General features: G+C 32.5%; 3 protein-coding genes across 8 annotated transcripts; all 3 read right to left on the reverse strand.

Annotated features, from left to right (window-relative positions):
- Positions 1-207: 207 nt before the first annotated feature.
- Positions 208-3,562, reverse strand: LOC107959285 (elongation factor 1-beta 2). Of its 2 annotated transcripts, none has more exons than XM_016895297.2 (6): positions 2,388-3,562; positions 2,137-2,253; positions 1,917-1,986; positions 1,122-1,230; positions 894-1,007; positions 208-638 (listed from the first exon to the last, which is right to left on the reverse strand). In XM_016895297.2, exons 1-6 carry the CDS (start codon positions 2,471-2,473, stop codon positions 475-477), a joined length of 660 nt encoding a protein of 219 aa, XP_016750786.1. In that variant the 5' UTR covers positions 2,474-3,562; the 3' UTR covers positions 208-474. The 2 variants fall into 2 exon arrangements, with proteins under 2 accessions (XP_016750786.1, XP_016750787.1); XM_016895298.2 differs by having other exon boundaries at positions 823-1,007.
- A 68-nt stretch (positions 3,563-3,630) lies between these two features.
- LOC121229270 (beta-glucosidase 11) lies at positions 3,631-7,594 on the reverse strand. 5 transcript variants are annotated; one of them, XM_041113071.1, is made up of 13 exons: positions 7,242-7,543; positions 7,070-7,136; positions 6,620-6,675; positions 6,238-6,313; positions 6,067-6,138; positions 5,877-5,964; positions 5,523-5,778; positions 5,314-5,429; positions 4,984-5,204; positions 4,841-4,869; positions 4,661-4,748; positions 4,450-4,540; positions 3,631-4,216 (listed from the first exon to the last, which is right to left on the reverse strand). In XM_041113071.1, exons 1-13 carry the CDS (start codon positions 7,389-7,391, stop codon positions 4,165-4,167), a joined length of 1,362 nt encoding a protein of 453 aa, XP_040969005.1. In that variant the 5' UTR covers positions 7,392-7,543; the 3' UTR covers positions 3,631-4,164. The 5 variants fall into 5 exon arrangements, with proteins under 5 accessions (XP_040969005.1, XP_040969004.1, XP_040969003.1 ...); XM_041113070.1 differs by having other exon boundaries at positions 3,631-4,347; positions 7,242-7,542; XM_041113069.1 differs by having other exon boundaries at positions 3,631-4,540; positions 7,242-7,594.
- Positions 7,595-7,888: 294 nt separating this feature from the next.
- Positions 7,889-10,870, reverse strand: LOC107959283 (probable serine/threonine-protein kinase PBL2). The gene is made up of 6 exons (XM_016895293.2): positions 10,531-10,870; positions 9,913-10,181; positions 9,673-9,808; positions 9,333-9,469; positions 9,094-9,217; positions 7,889-8,500 (listed from the first exon to the last, which is right to left on the reverse strand). The coding sequence occupies exons 1-6, from the start codon at positions 10,589-10,591 to the stop codon at positions 8,079-8,081; spliced, it is 1,149 nt and encodes a 382-aa protein (XP_016750782.2). The 5' UTR covers positions 10,592-10,870; the 3' UTR covers positions 7,889-8,078.
- Between the last annotated feature and the right edge of the window lie 2,480 nt (positions 10,871-13,350).

Genomic DNA, 13,350 nt, shown 5'->3' on the forward strand with positions numbered 1-13,350 from the left:
TTCCCACCGGAACCTTCAAACCCCATTAGTGCAAGTACAATGGTTTAGGGTAGGTCGCTGTTGCTACCACTTACCGACTAATACTTTAGCCACTGTAGTCATTACATGTTTCCTGAAATACTTTTCTTATTAATGAACTATCAATAACCACAAGCGTGATCCATATTGATAATTAAGTTACTAAAACTTGCATCAAATCATTTAATATAATATTCAAAACAGTCATGACTTCCATTTCCGCTTATGCAATCTGCAATGTCACTAAAACTACTTTGGGCAAGCTTTAAGTAAATAAAAAACATAGAACATCCTTAAATACTTGAAAATCCTTTTCATCTATGCTCACTATAGAGCAGAAGCGCTAGCAAAGCACGGTTCAAGCAAAAATATATATATTCGAGGGGAAAGCAAGGGGCAAAAGGTGATAACATGGCCAATGGCACTCTCAACTGCTGTAGAAAAAAACTGAGTCCTCTAAATCTTGTTGAATGCAACAATGTCACAGCTTTGAATGTATTCGTTGCGTGGCTCTGTCGTGAGGTACTCCTCTATAAGAGTATCAACCGAAACAAGATCATCCACTATGGTAAGCATGATCTGTAGCTTCTTGATGCCATAACCAACAGCAACCAGCTTTGCTGCAAATATTGAATTAAAAACATATATAATCATTAGGATAGTCGCTGTATACAACATGTGCACCAACTACGCTACTTGGACTCTTCATTTTCTATAAAATACCCATGTCTTGTACATATACAGACATGAATATAAAGATATAAATATACTTGTGTCGGACATATACATGTATCCAAAACTTACCTTTTGAGCCCAAGGTGCAAATTGTTTTTGACACATATCTAAGATAAAAAGAAAGTAAAACCAAACCATACATGCTCCCCACAAAAGTCCAGGCATCTCAACGGATCGAACAGCTTCTTCCAACTTCTTCATATCAGTCTCATCATCCCATGGTTTAACATCCATAAGAACAGAGGACTTTCCACCTGCAAGAATCAATAATGTCAAAAGACTACAATAATCAAAGCAGCAAAACAATGCATCCTCTGTATGAAACAAAAATGGAAGGGTCAAATTACTTTAATCAACAAACTACTTACTTTCTTTCTTCTTAGCTGACTTCTTTGCAGCTTCCCTCTCCTCTGCAGCCTTCTTATCCTCCTCCGTCTCATCACCAAATAGATCCAAGTCGTCCTCATCATCAGCAGCCTGTCAGAATAAAACAGGTAAAACAACTAACAAAGCAATTGAAACAACAAAACTGATAATCAGAGGAAGAATGCCACTCCCCAACATTAACATTTTGTTGTGAATAAGATTCAAAGTTACTAGCACTTTTCTAAAGGCAATTGCTTTTCTTTTCTTTGGGTATATTTGAGGAAGCAAAGGGAAAAGAGAAATCAAATTTTGAAACTTAAACTCGAGGAGAGGAGACAAATCAGGACAAGACCTATATATTTATAAAGTTTCAAATTCATACAATCAAATTACAATTAAAACTAATAGCAAAACAGACTGATTTTCAGAGCTTGTTGAATAGATTACACATCCAGGAATTTCTTTTTCCTCTAAAAACAAAGAGAGCAAAATTCAGTATGTTTTATTCAAGAAGTGATTTAACTGAGTATTAGGAAAAATCCTACTGCTCATCAACTAAATATTCAATCTTTCAATAAATAATCTATTCAGTTAACTACTTAGTATATTGCTGATATACTCTGTAGGCTATAATATTTAACTATAGTTTAAAGGTGAAATTTCACTCTACCAAAGTCTTACATTTGATAACTACAAATTAAGCTATGACATTCTCAACCCTCCATTAATAAGAGCCGATCGAACAAAAACTTAACATAACTATAAAATTGGGTCCAATAAGTCAACTTGAAACACACCTCAGCTTTAGCAGACTCAGCTGGAGCAGCTTTGCCACCAAACCCAACGCCAACAGCTTTACCAGGGAAGCTAAAAGCAAATTGAAAACAATTATAAGTTTTCTAAGACATAATCTTCAGATTCAATAAATTTTGCAAATACGGATCATGCCAAGCAAAGAAAAACTATTATCCTAAAACAGGGTATCATGAAAACAACAAAATGAATAAGAAACATTACCTGGCGGCAAGTTGAGAAGAAACAGAATTATACCACTGGCTAACATTGGGGAAAGAATCACCAGGGTTCTTCAGAACAGCGGCATAAACTTTTATGTCATCCTTGGTCAGCTTATTCCTGAAATAAAATAAAAGAAAACGAAAACAACAAAATTCCCATAAATATTTCATTACTAATACTAAAAATATTCAAAAAAAAGTAAAAAAGGTTGAGTTTGGGGAAAATAGGAAGAAGATAAATAGGGAACTTACCCAGAGATGTAAGATTTTCCAGAGAGGAAGTCATTAAGAGCTTTAAGACCAGACTCGGTGTGGAGATTTGAGAAAGTGACGGCCATTGGGTATTTGAAGAAGGAAAAAAAGTGGAGATGAGGAGATCTGAGCAAAAAGGAAATGAAGCCGGAGAGACGAGTTGAGAACGATAATTGAGTGATATATATATGGCGGAGTCACATTGTGAGGCTACTAAAACCCTAGATATCGCAAGTGCAATGGCATATTCCAATTTTAATTAAAATAATATTTTTAAAATGTTTAAATTAAAGGGATAAAGTATTTTTTAGTCCTCAAGGTTAATAATTTTTTCAAATTAGTTCCTCAATTTTTTTATTCGCATTAATCCTTGAACTCGACAATTTTTTTCAGTTTTGGTCTATAATCAGATAATAACATAGACAAAAGAAATTTAAGCACCAAGTTGAAAAAATTATTGAATTTAATAACTAAATATTTTATTACTTCTTAATTAAATGTAAGATCATTTTGTTGAGTTAATCATATATAATGGTTAATGTATTTAATCGAATTTAAATATTCATATAATATAGAGAAATAAATTAAAAAAAAAGGTTCGCTTAAAAAATAGTCTGACTTAGTCTCTACTAATCAATATTTGAATAGTCTAATTTTTTTAAGTTTATAATATATATTTTTTATTTTATGTATCGTATTGTACATATTTTCTATACATATATTATATTAATATAAAAGTTAGTTTAAATAGTCTTGAGTTAGATTTGTGTTTCAAACTTGATTAAATTTAAATAATTATGTATGATATTAATATCATAAATAAATTTGAATTATCTCATAAATACCTTCTCTTCGAATCATTTATTTAAATAATTATATTTTAATATTCAATTAAAATATAAATTAAGCTATAAATATATTTTAATTATTTATTATTGTTGTGAGGAATTGAACTCAAATATATATATAATTCTCAACAAAATAATTACTTTTTAATACTTTTTATTAACATCACTTTAAAAAATTTTAGTGTTAAATTAAAAATTAAAATCAAATTTAGATATTAAATTTAAGAAAAACTCAATTATGAAATTAAACATTCAAACAACACTCATAGTATATTAACTCTGGATTTAAATGTCTTTTTATGCCTACCTACCATGTTTAGACATGGAAACTAAAATTTCCAAGTCCGAACCCAATCAAAGACAATATTTTTTATAGATAAAGACACCTTTAGGGATGCATAAAATGGTAGCCTCATGAAGTTGTGTTTTTGTTCACAAAAAAAGGCAGAAATTACAGAGCCGTAAAGCAAGCATAATACAAAACTAAACAAGAAGCAGTTAATGTAAAGAGATACAAATTACAAATTAATCTGTGAGTTGAGCATCAGAAAAAGATGCATCTTGAAGCTGAATCACTTCACTAAAATCCACGTATTTACCCTTCAAAAACTCAGAATTCCATTTAGCAGAAAGCTTAGGGACCCTTCTCAAACTTGGGTCCTCCAAGTCTACATAATATAGACCATAACTTGAATCATAGCCATCCAATAATTCAAATAGATCCATGAAGGACCATGTGAAATATCCTCTCGTATAAGTGGAAAAAAAAGAGAGAAGAAAAACATTTTTAAAAGGAAATCAAGATATCTATTTGTATAGAAATTGAATCTAAAATATTTTCTTTTTTCTTTAAAAGAAATTTTATCTAATTAGATATGTTCATAGGTTAGGTCAATTTAATCCGTCTCAAAGTATAGGAACATGAAATTCTATCCGTGCTCAAACCATAAAAAGACATTTCTCAAGTCGGCATGAGTGAACCTGAATTTACACACAAAAATGGATCAATCTCTTCTAAATCTATATTAGTAATAGTAAATTGATAAGGCTCGAGTAAAATGAAATGTCCAGAAAACGAGCTTCTTCTTTTTTTTAACCTTATTTTTGTACAACTGCAAAAGAATATCCTAATTATTGCCAATTTAGCTATGAGGTGTGGGGGAGAATTTTGAAGGTAGAGAAGAAAAACAAAATAGAAACAGAGACATATATACCTTATGGCATCAAGCACACTTCCAATATATGCATTCAAAGACTTCACCCTTGGCCAGTCTTCCAATGTAGAATTCTGTCGCGTCCTTTGACCTAACACATGTTCACATGTATACATATACATATACATATACATATACATATATATCATTTAGGTTTAGCCTTAGTAAACAATATAAAAGGGAAAAAGATCACCAAAAATGAGAGAGAGACCATTTTCATGGATATAGATAGGAGTGTTTCCATAAGCTTCCTTGACATACTCTAGTAACCCTTTGAGGGCCCAAGGTGTAACAGAGAACTGAGTCAAACAGTAGCAGGTTAGCGATACATTTAAAGTAACACTAAAAACTAAGATCCTTAAAAGCTTTGGTGTAATGGTGTCTAACCCACCTCGAATTTTGATTCATTATGTGGGAAAGCTGCAAGAATGAGAATGTAAGTTCACAACAATTGAAAGATTAAAGCCCATAAAAGGAAAAAGGCTGCCCAGAGTCAAGACATCTACTCTGGATTCATTTTGCAGGATGACATACGAATTAGTTCTATCGCCATATCCGCTGCAGGGTCTCTGTGCTCCATTTCTAAACTGCTAGGCTGGTCCTTAACAGACATCGCGTTGTAAAAGTTAAGCCCAATGAAATCAAATGACCCTTTGACCTGCTTGGATTCAGAACTGGTGAAGGCAGGCAACCTTGAACCGGCATTCTCCTTCATTGACCTAGGATAGTCCCCATATACCAGGGGATGCATAAACCTGAAATATAGAGGGGGAATTAATTACTACAATAAAGTATGCCAAGAACAATGTAATGGGGGATTTTAAAGATGATCCAAGGCAAATTCTTACTAGAGCTGCATCTTACCAACCAAAATAGAAATCATTGGCCCTTTGAACAGCAATTATATCTTCAGTTGTGTTTGTTAAAGGAACAAACCAATAATTGAAGAGGTTAAACCCTACAAGTCCATGTTGCTTTTCCTGCATTAATTTTTTCTTCCAAATGATCAACTAAAACTTGATATCTCAACCAGCCAAGGAAGGAGCTGGGGTTCTTGCTTTTCAGATCCTTACCTGGTATTTTTTCTTGTATAAATTTGCCACGGCTGCATGTGCTAATAAGATATTATGAGCTGCCAGATATGGCTCGGTTGATGAGTTGCCTTTGGAACAATTGAACGGAGAAGGGGCAGAGCATCGCTGAGGAGGCACAAATCCAAGGTCATAGCCTCCTAAAACGAACACATTGGCCTCGTTTACGGTAGTCCAATACAAAACCCTATCTCCAAACTCTCTGAAGCATATGTCTGCATATGCTGTAAAATCTTTCCTGTACAAATACATTAAACCTTCTCTTTATTAAAGAAAGATGTATTATGGAAAAGAAAAATATATTCATTAGTTACAACATAACGATGGAAACTTTACACAATTCCCCGATTAAGCCATCCTCCATACTCATCTTCGAGTGTCTGTGGCAGATCGTAATGATGTAACGTAGCATGTGGTTCGATTCCTGCAAGTAGCCAACAACCATACATATATCAACAGAAGAAACGAAGTTTGTCCTTTGTTTAAACAAATAACAAACAAATTGGTATTAGCCATTAGCTCTAACCATTTTTGATTAGTTCATTAATAAGATTGTTGTAATATTGCAAGCCCTTTACATTGACAGGTCCTCTTCCATCTGAAGAGGAAAAAGAAAAATTAGCGTTTCAGTTGGGGAAAAAGTAAAACATAAATAGCCTTCAAGTGGTTAAAATGGAGCATAGATGACATTTCATACTAGGGATGAGCCTTGACCATGAAATGGAAAATCTGTAGGCTTCCAAGCCTGTATCTACCATGAGTCTAACATCTTCCTGCAAGAGATCGACTTGTAATTAACTTCATCGTTCATCATTTTCTTGTTAATCAAATCTGTCCTGCAGTTCCCACGATAGTTGTTCATGGATAGAGGAGCTCTACGTGACTTAACAAACTCCAAAACTAATTCAAAAGAAAGAGGAAGGTTTACGAACTCATGGCTTAACCCAGTTAGTTCATGCAGGCTGATATGGGATTCAAATCCCAACATTTGCAACTTTTTCCACTATGATCTCCTTTGTATCAAAAAAGAAAGTGAAAAAGGAAAGTATGCAATAGGATAATTCAATAACCATGTGTACCTTGTACTTGTGATACCCATCACAAGCTACGTCTCCATTGCCTTCGTTAAAATTCCCTGAGGCAATTAATCGGACATAGTTAAGTCTCATATCATCATATAATATCTCAAATTTATCCCCTTAGTTAAATGATGATTGATAAAAGGATCGTTGGTATTTAATAGGTTTGTAATTTGAGTCTTAGTCCATGGAGAATAAAAGGATTTCCTAGATATCCCAAGACCTCGCTGGTTTCAAGCAGGGGGGAGGGAAGAAATATTGAGAAAAGTTCCCACAGCATATGCATATGAGAAATCTGTTTGTGTTTGCTCTATGAGGCTATGAGCAACGATTTGAGATTGGAATTGCTTCCCTATAGATACAACCTTTTGAACTATACATACACAGAGAAAATAAAAGACATAAACAAAGCAATGTGAAGGAAATTTAGAAAGTAAAAATCATTCAAACCTTCAGCATGGACAAAAGTATCCCATATGCCAGGCGTCCTACCATCTTTATCAGCCGCACCTTCATACTTTTTCATTTGTCATTTGGCAGCAAATAGTTCAAGTGCATTAATATTAGTTTAAAAAATTCCATATATATTATAAAATGGAATACAGAAACAGACAGGCCTCACCTGATAGGCTGAAGTTGATGCACCGAAAACAAAGCCCGGTGGGAAGTCACTTCTGCTATATCCACCACCACCCACAGCTGCAAAAACTACAAATTTTAACTGAAAAATGAAGAAGAAGTTAAAAACCAGATTTAATTTTGCGGCATCCATGTCTCATGAACTCTAAAAATAATTAATGCAACTCATCAACTAGTATTTTGTTCTTTCAAGTTAGAATCTGTGGGGTTCTGGATATTGAATGGTTGGAGGGAGTTAGATGTCGGGCTTCTTCGGGTGTACACGTTTGTTCCACGCGTCCAATATCCCTGGATTATATTATTCCCTGCTCCATCACATATTCATCCCATTATTTTGACTATAGCCTCTAGATACGATGAAATAAAAATAAGAAACATGGAAAATTTAACAAGTATAAAATTTTTGTCAAATTGATAAAAAATTATAAAAATTATTTTACCTTTTGCATTTTTAATTTTAATGATAAAATTAAATTGAGAAGCCAAAATTTATAAATAAGAAAATACAAAGATAAGAGTATAAAATTTGAAACCTTTAAAAGAACTCATTTAATATTGTTGATGACCATTTTTGCGGTCAAAATACGTTCATCTGTTTAACCATAAACACAATGGTGAAAATCACAGAGATCATCAAACCAGTGGTGAAAATTCATTATTTCTCTTTCAATATCTTTCTACAATATTTGGTACAACAAAAATGGTTCATGTACATAGGGATTTTGACGTTACAATAATTATCACGTATTCAACACCTGTCTGACAAACTTAAGATAAAATAAGTGAATTCGTCCGAGATAAAAAAAGAACACAATATTTCTCAACGTGAATTTGCAGTTGGAACTCTTGCCTTGTGAGGGCTATTCATATGCTTAATCCCTTGAGAATGCAGCCTTGCTGGTGACTGTTGAGGTGGTGTTCTTGGTGTATCCATTGTTGTATGGATTCGTTCTAACGAAACCCGAACATCGGCCATGGAAGGCCTGTTCTTCGGATCCGTATGTAAGCACTGCAATGCGAGAGCAGCCGCTACTTGTGCTCCTTTCTTAGAGTACTGTCCCCCCAACCTTGTATCCATAATCCTTAGCATTTTCCTATTGTCACTTAGGAAGGGTTTTGCCCACTCCACCAGTGTTTCTTCCGACAAACCAGCTCGGTCATCATACATTACCCGTCGTCCCGAAAGTAATTCTAATAGTACAACACCGAAGCTGTACACGTCACTCTTTGGGGTCAGACGACCTGCAATGTTTAAACTAGTCCGTTAGTTGGATCAATACCCCTAAGTCGAAAACCACATGCTAAGAAAACAAGTTTGAGAAAACAAAGATCATATCAATGATTATATCAATGTACCAAGATGATCATATCAATGATTATATCAATGCACCAAGATGGTAATGTTTCCCAATATCATCTCTTTCATGATCTTTATAACTTCCAACCCGAAATCCTTTTTGTGTCTACTATAGCTATAGTTGCCTGTAATGCAGACTGCAGTTAGTTTCACCTCTCAAAGTTTCTCTTTTAATTTAATTCCCCCAACAGTGAAACAAAACGGTAGCTGGTATGATCATGTGTATTAAACGTTTCATGTTCAACAACTCCTACCCTCTGGAAAATACGTAGGAAGAAGCAGAAAAATATATAGCCCCCGTGGGCCAAAAAGCATGCTGTTTATTGGAATCTAGGCGTCCCAAAGGCCCTAAAGTTTAAGAAGGTTGAATTACATTGCTCAGTTCATTTCCCAACTCACTGCTAAATGTGATCCGTTTCCTGAACTTATTCGTAAAAGAGGACTCAAGAGTAGTATTCAAAAGAAAGATGATGGACACCTGTTGCTACATATTCAGGGGCTGCATAACCTTGAGTGCCTACAACTCTGGTTGAGACATGAGTGTTATCGCCAGTTGGACCATCTCTTGCCAAGCCGAAATCTGAAAGCTTTGCATTGTAGTCCTACATGAATTTATACAGCAGCAGCATTAGTCATTCAATTAAACGCTTGATCAATAGGAAGATCTCCGCTATACAAGTCAATCACAAGTCAGAACTTTCCCAGGCATCAGCATACCGAATCGAGAAGAATGTTGGAAGCCTTTAAATCACGGTAGATCACATTAGCATTTAAACTATGTAAAAAGGACAATCCCCGTGCGACACCCCTAGCAATGTGCATCCGCGTAGCCCAGGAAATCGGTTGAACACTTTCTGAAAGAAGAAAAACATTAATGGTTAGCTAAACCTTAACACTATAGCGTCCCTGAACAAGGCTTCCACGAATGGGAGCCAACCGTATCCATACGGTTTAACTCCGTACTTTTATGCGGCAATGCCGCGATGGAACAGACTATAGGGTTTAAGATAGATAAATGGAAAAAATGAGCAAAATCTGTAGAAAATGAGATGCTTACTTCTAAATAAATGATTCTCCAAACTTCCCTTTGGCATAAACTCATAAACCAAAAGCCTATTCTCATCCTCTGCACAATAGCCAATGAGCTTCACAAGATTTTCATGGTGAAGCTGACCCAAATAGTTAACTTCTGCCTACAAGGTTTGTCAGAGAGGAAATCAGGTACACATATGAAGTTGAAAAGAAAACAAAATCAAACGAAGAAGAGGAAATAAAACTTGTAAATTGGAGTACATACAAGCCATTCCTTGTGGCCTTGAAAGCTTTCTGCCGCAAGTCTTTTGATAGCTACAACAATTCCAGTTCCGGGCTTGGTAGGAGCCAAAGTGTTCTCATCAAGCCAACCTTTGAAAACGCATCCGAATCCTCCCTCTCCGAGAAGAGTCTCCGACCGGAAGCTTTTGGCGGCAGTTTTAAGATCAGAATAGCTAAAAGCCTTGAGATTGCTAGAAACAGATGTATCAACATTGAGATTGCTGGAAACTGGTGTATGAGTCTTTGAACCACCTAAAATAACAAATAGCAGAAGCTATAAATGTATTGCCCTCTAAACCATATGAAAGCTGCACTTTTTTGTTGATGAATATGTGAATTAGGCTCAGAATTCATCGTCTTTAGTTGCTTAAAACACACATCTACTGGACCCCTTTGTAAGATTCAGATCAAATACAGAGAATTGAGGATTCCATCAAGAAATTGAATGGGGATTAATCCATTATAAACCAAGTGAATTTTGCAAGATCTTTGCTGGGGGCAACACGTAAAGAACCCAAGCTACACAATCCATGATGTATAGTGTATACGTATGAAAATCTTAATTTAGACAAAGAAAATAAGAGGAATTAAATGAACAGACCTGAAAAGTTAGTGGAAGAAGCATGACCGCACTTAGCAGGTTTAGGCCAACAAATTCCCATGGGAGTGGATGAGATAACAAGAAGAAAGAAATGGTCAAATCATGAGGAAGGTAATTAAGTTGTACTCCTCAACGAAAATGATGAACCATTTAAAGGGTCGAAGAAAAAAATATGGTAAGAGAAGAAAATAAGCCAAAAGTCCAATTTCCCATTGAAAGAGAGGCATCTGAATGAACAAGTAGTCAATGGAAGATGGTGACCCAAACCAAAGCAAAGCCTAGGCTGAACTGGATGTAAAATATCTACGCTGTTTACATATTAAATAAAATTTATTATGGAAACCCATTGCTGAATTGTGTACCCTACATAATAAGCGATGATATTTTGACTATTGACTTTAAACTAACTCCATGTGCCCTACCGCGTTGAATAGGTAAAAGTGTGCTTTTTTACCTAAATAATATAAAAAATAAAATTAATAATTGATATGGCCCATGAGATTATTTATCAAAATGGTATAACTTTACTCGTACCGCTTATTAATTTGGTGATACCATATTAAAATATAATGATTTAAATTATTCAATGATCTAATATGCAAAATTTCCATTTTGAGTGGCTGCTGGAAAAAAGAAGTGAAATGAGCTGGCGGCACCAAACCTTAAATTTGGCTAATTCTCTTTTAAACCCTTCTTATTTATTGTTTTTTTTATTTCCCATTCAACTCACTACATTGTATTTAAACAAATCTTTAACTTATTTTTATAGTTAAATAAACTCTTAACTTATGATTTTCACTCATAAAATCTATTTATTTTAATATTAAAGTAAATATATTTTACCAATATTAAAGGGATTTTTAGTATATTAGCTCTACTAGATTGTATGTTGTTGAACCTGGCACCTGCATTGCAGAAATTGTTTAATTATTTTCAATGCTTAAGAACAGATGAAAACATAGATAGAAGGCTAATTAAACTATTATAATTTGTTTAAACAAGCTTTTATACTATTTTTGTAGTTAAATAGACCCTCAAACTATAAATTTTACCCATGAAAGTTCTTAAATTTTAATATTAAAGTGAAACTATTTAAAAAAAATATAAACTAATTCGCATTTTATGTTGATGTAAATTTAATAAGAATAGTTTATTAAATAAAAAAATAAAATTTTAAAATTTCTTGAGAGTGCTTATATACATGACATTTTTAACTACTCATTTGAAATTTTTTATTACTTTTTTAGATTTTATGTTGATGTTAAAGTGTATATAATTTTTATTGCATCAACAAGAAATTAAGATAAGAACTTAAAATTCAAAATATATTTATTTTGATATTAAAATAAAGGGCTTTCATGAGTACAAATCATATGTTAAGAACTACAAAAATAGATTGAGGGCTTATTTAAACATAATGTAGTGAGTTAAAGGAGAATATATATATATATTTATAATGAGGGTTTACAAGGCAATTAGCCACATTTAAGGTTTGGTGTCGCAACACCCTTTCATTTTTTTTTTCTAGCAGCCACTCAAAATGAAAATTTACCTATTAAGTCCTTAAATATTTAGATTATTACATTTCAATTCGATACTGTCAATTTGACAAGCAACACTAGTAAAATCATACAATTTTGATAAATAATCTCATGGGTATACCATTTCAATTATTAATTTTATTTTTTGTATTATTTAGATAAAAAAGTCTTAAAAGTATCATTAGAGCAATTTTATTACAACTATGATTACATTTTATTATTTTTTTCCAAAAAATAATAAATTAATCATCATAAATTAAATTCAAAAACAAATTATTTTTTTGTTAAATTTTTATTATCATTGAAAATTAGTATTATACATCAATATGAGATATATACAACATATCACGTGTTATTGTTTGATAACTATATTATTTTTTAACAGTATAAATAATTAAAATTTTAACATAAAAGATAAAATATAATTAATGTAATAATTTATAAAAGGTAAAATATAATTAATGTAATAATTTATTCCTTTTTAATAAAAAGGTCAAATGCAAATATAAGTTAGTTTTACCCTTTTGAATACGAAACAGTTGACCCTTTCCTCTCTAATTCTGCTTCGCTCTAAAAACAACAGTATTTGATTCATTCTAAACAAACGTCCACGTCAGATGATAGATTCAGTTGATAAAGTATGATAATGTTTTATACAATATACGTATAGTGCGTAGCAAGCCTGGCGGCTAATTTTTATTATTTGATTTTGGGTTTGGTTATTTTGTAAAAAAAAAACCTCCTTCTTTTTGTATTTTTAACGTTGATTCATAGGAAAATATTTGATTGGCGAAAACAACAATTTTCTAAAGAACATATGTTATACTTTTTCTCTAAAGTTAATAAATCATCCGAAATATATTAAAATATAAATCCCACCTTCAATCATAGCCTTCTTTAACACCTAACTGAGGGTATATTTATTTTCTAAAAAAATAATTTATAGAAAATATTTTTTATATTTATTTTATGAAAAAAACCTTATTTAAGTCAATTCTTTTTTAAATCCAATTCCCTTTTTGAAAAGGGTAATTTTTTTAAAAAAAAATCTCTCCTGATTTTTTTATAAAAATTAAATTTAATCAAACACAAGTTATTAATAACAAATTTTTAGTTTCTATTTTTGAAATATTAAAATATTGGTTTTCTTATATTATTGTTTTCAAGCATACATATTTATAATTAATAATAAATTTTTATTTATTATTTTGAAAAAAATACTTAATGTTACAAATTTTAATTTTAAATGATTTTTTAATATTGTATTCCAAAATTCTAT

Source organism: Gossypium hirsutum, chromosome A05, assembly GCF_007990345.1.
Source record: "Gossypium hirsutum isolate 1008001.06 chromosome A05, Gossypium_hirsutum_v2.1, whole genome shotgun sequence".
Taxonomy (NCBI): domain Eukaryota; kingdom Viridiplantae; phylum Streptophyta; class Magnoliopsida; order Malvales; family Malvaceae; genus Gossypium; species Gossypium hirsutum.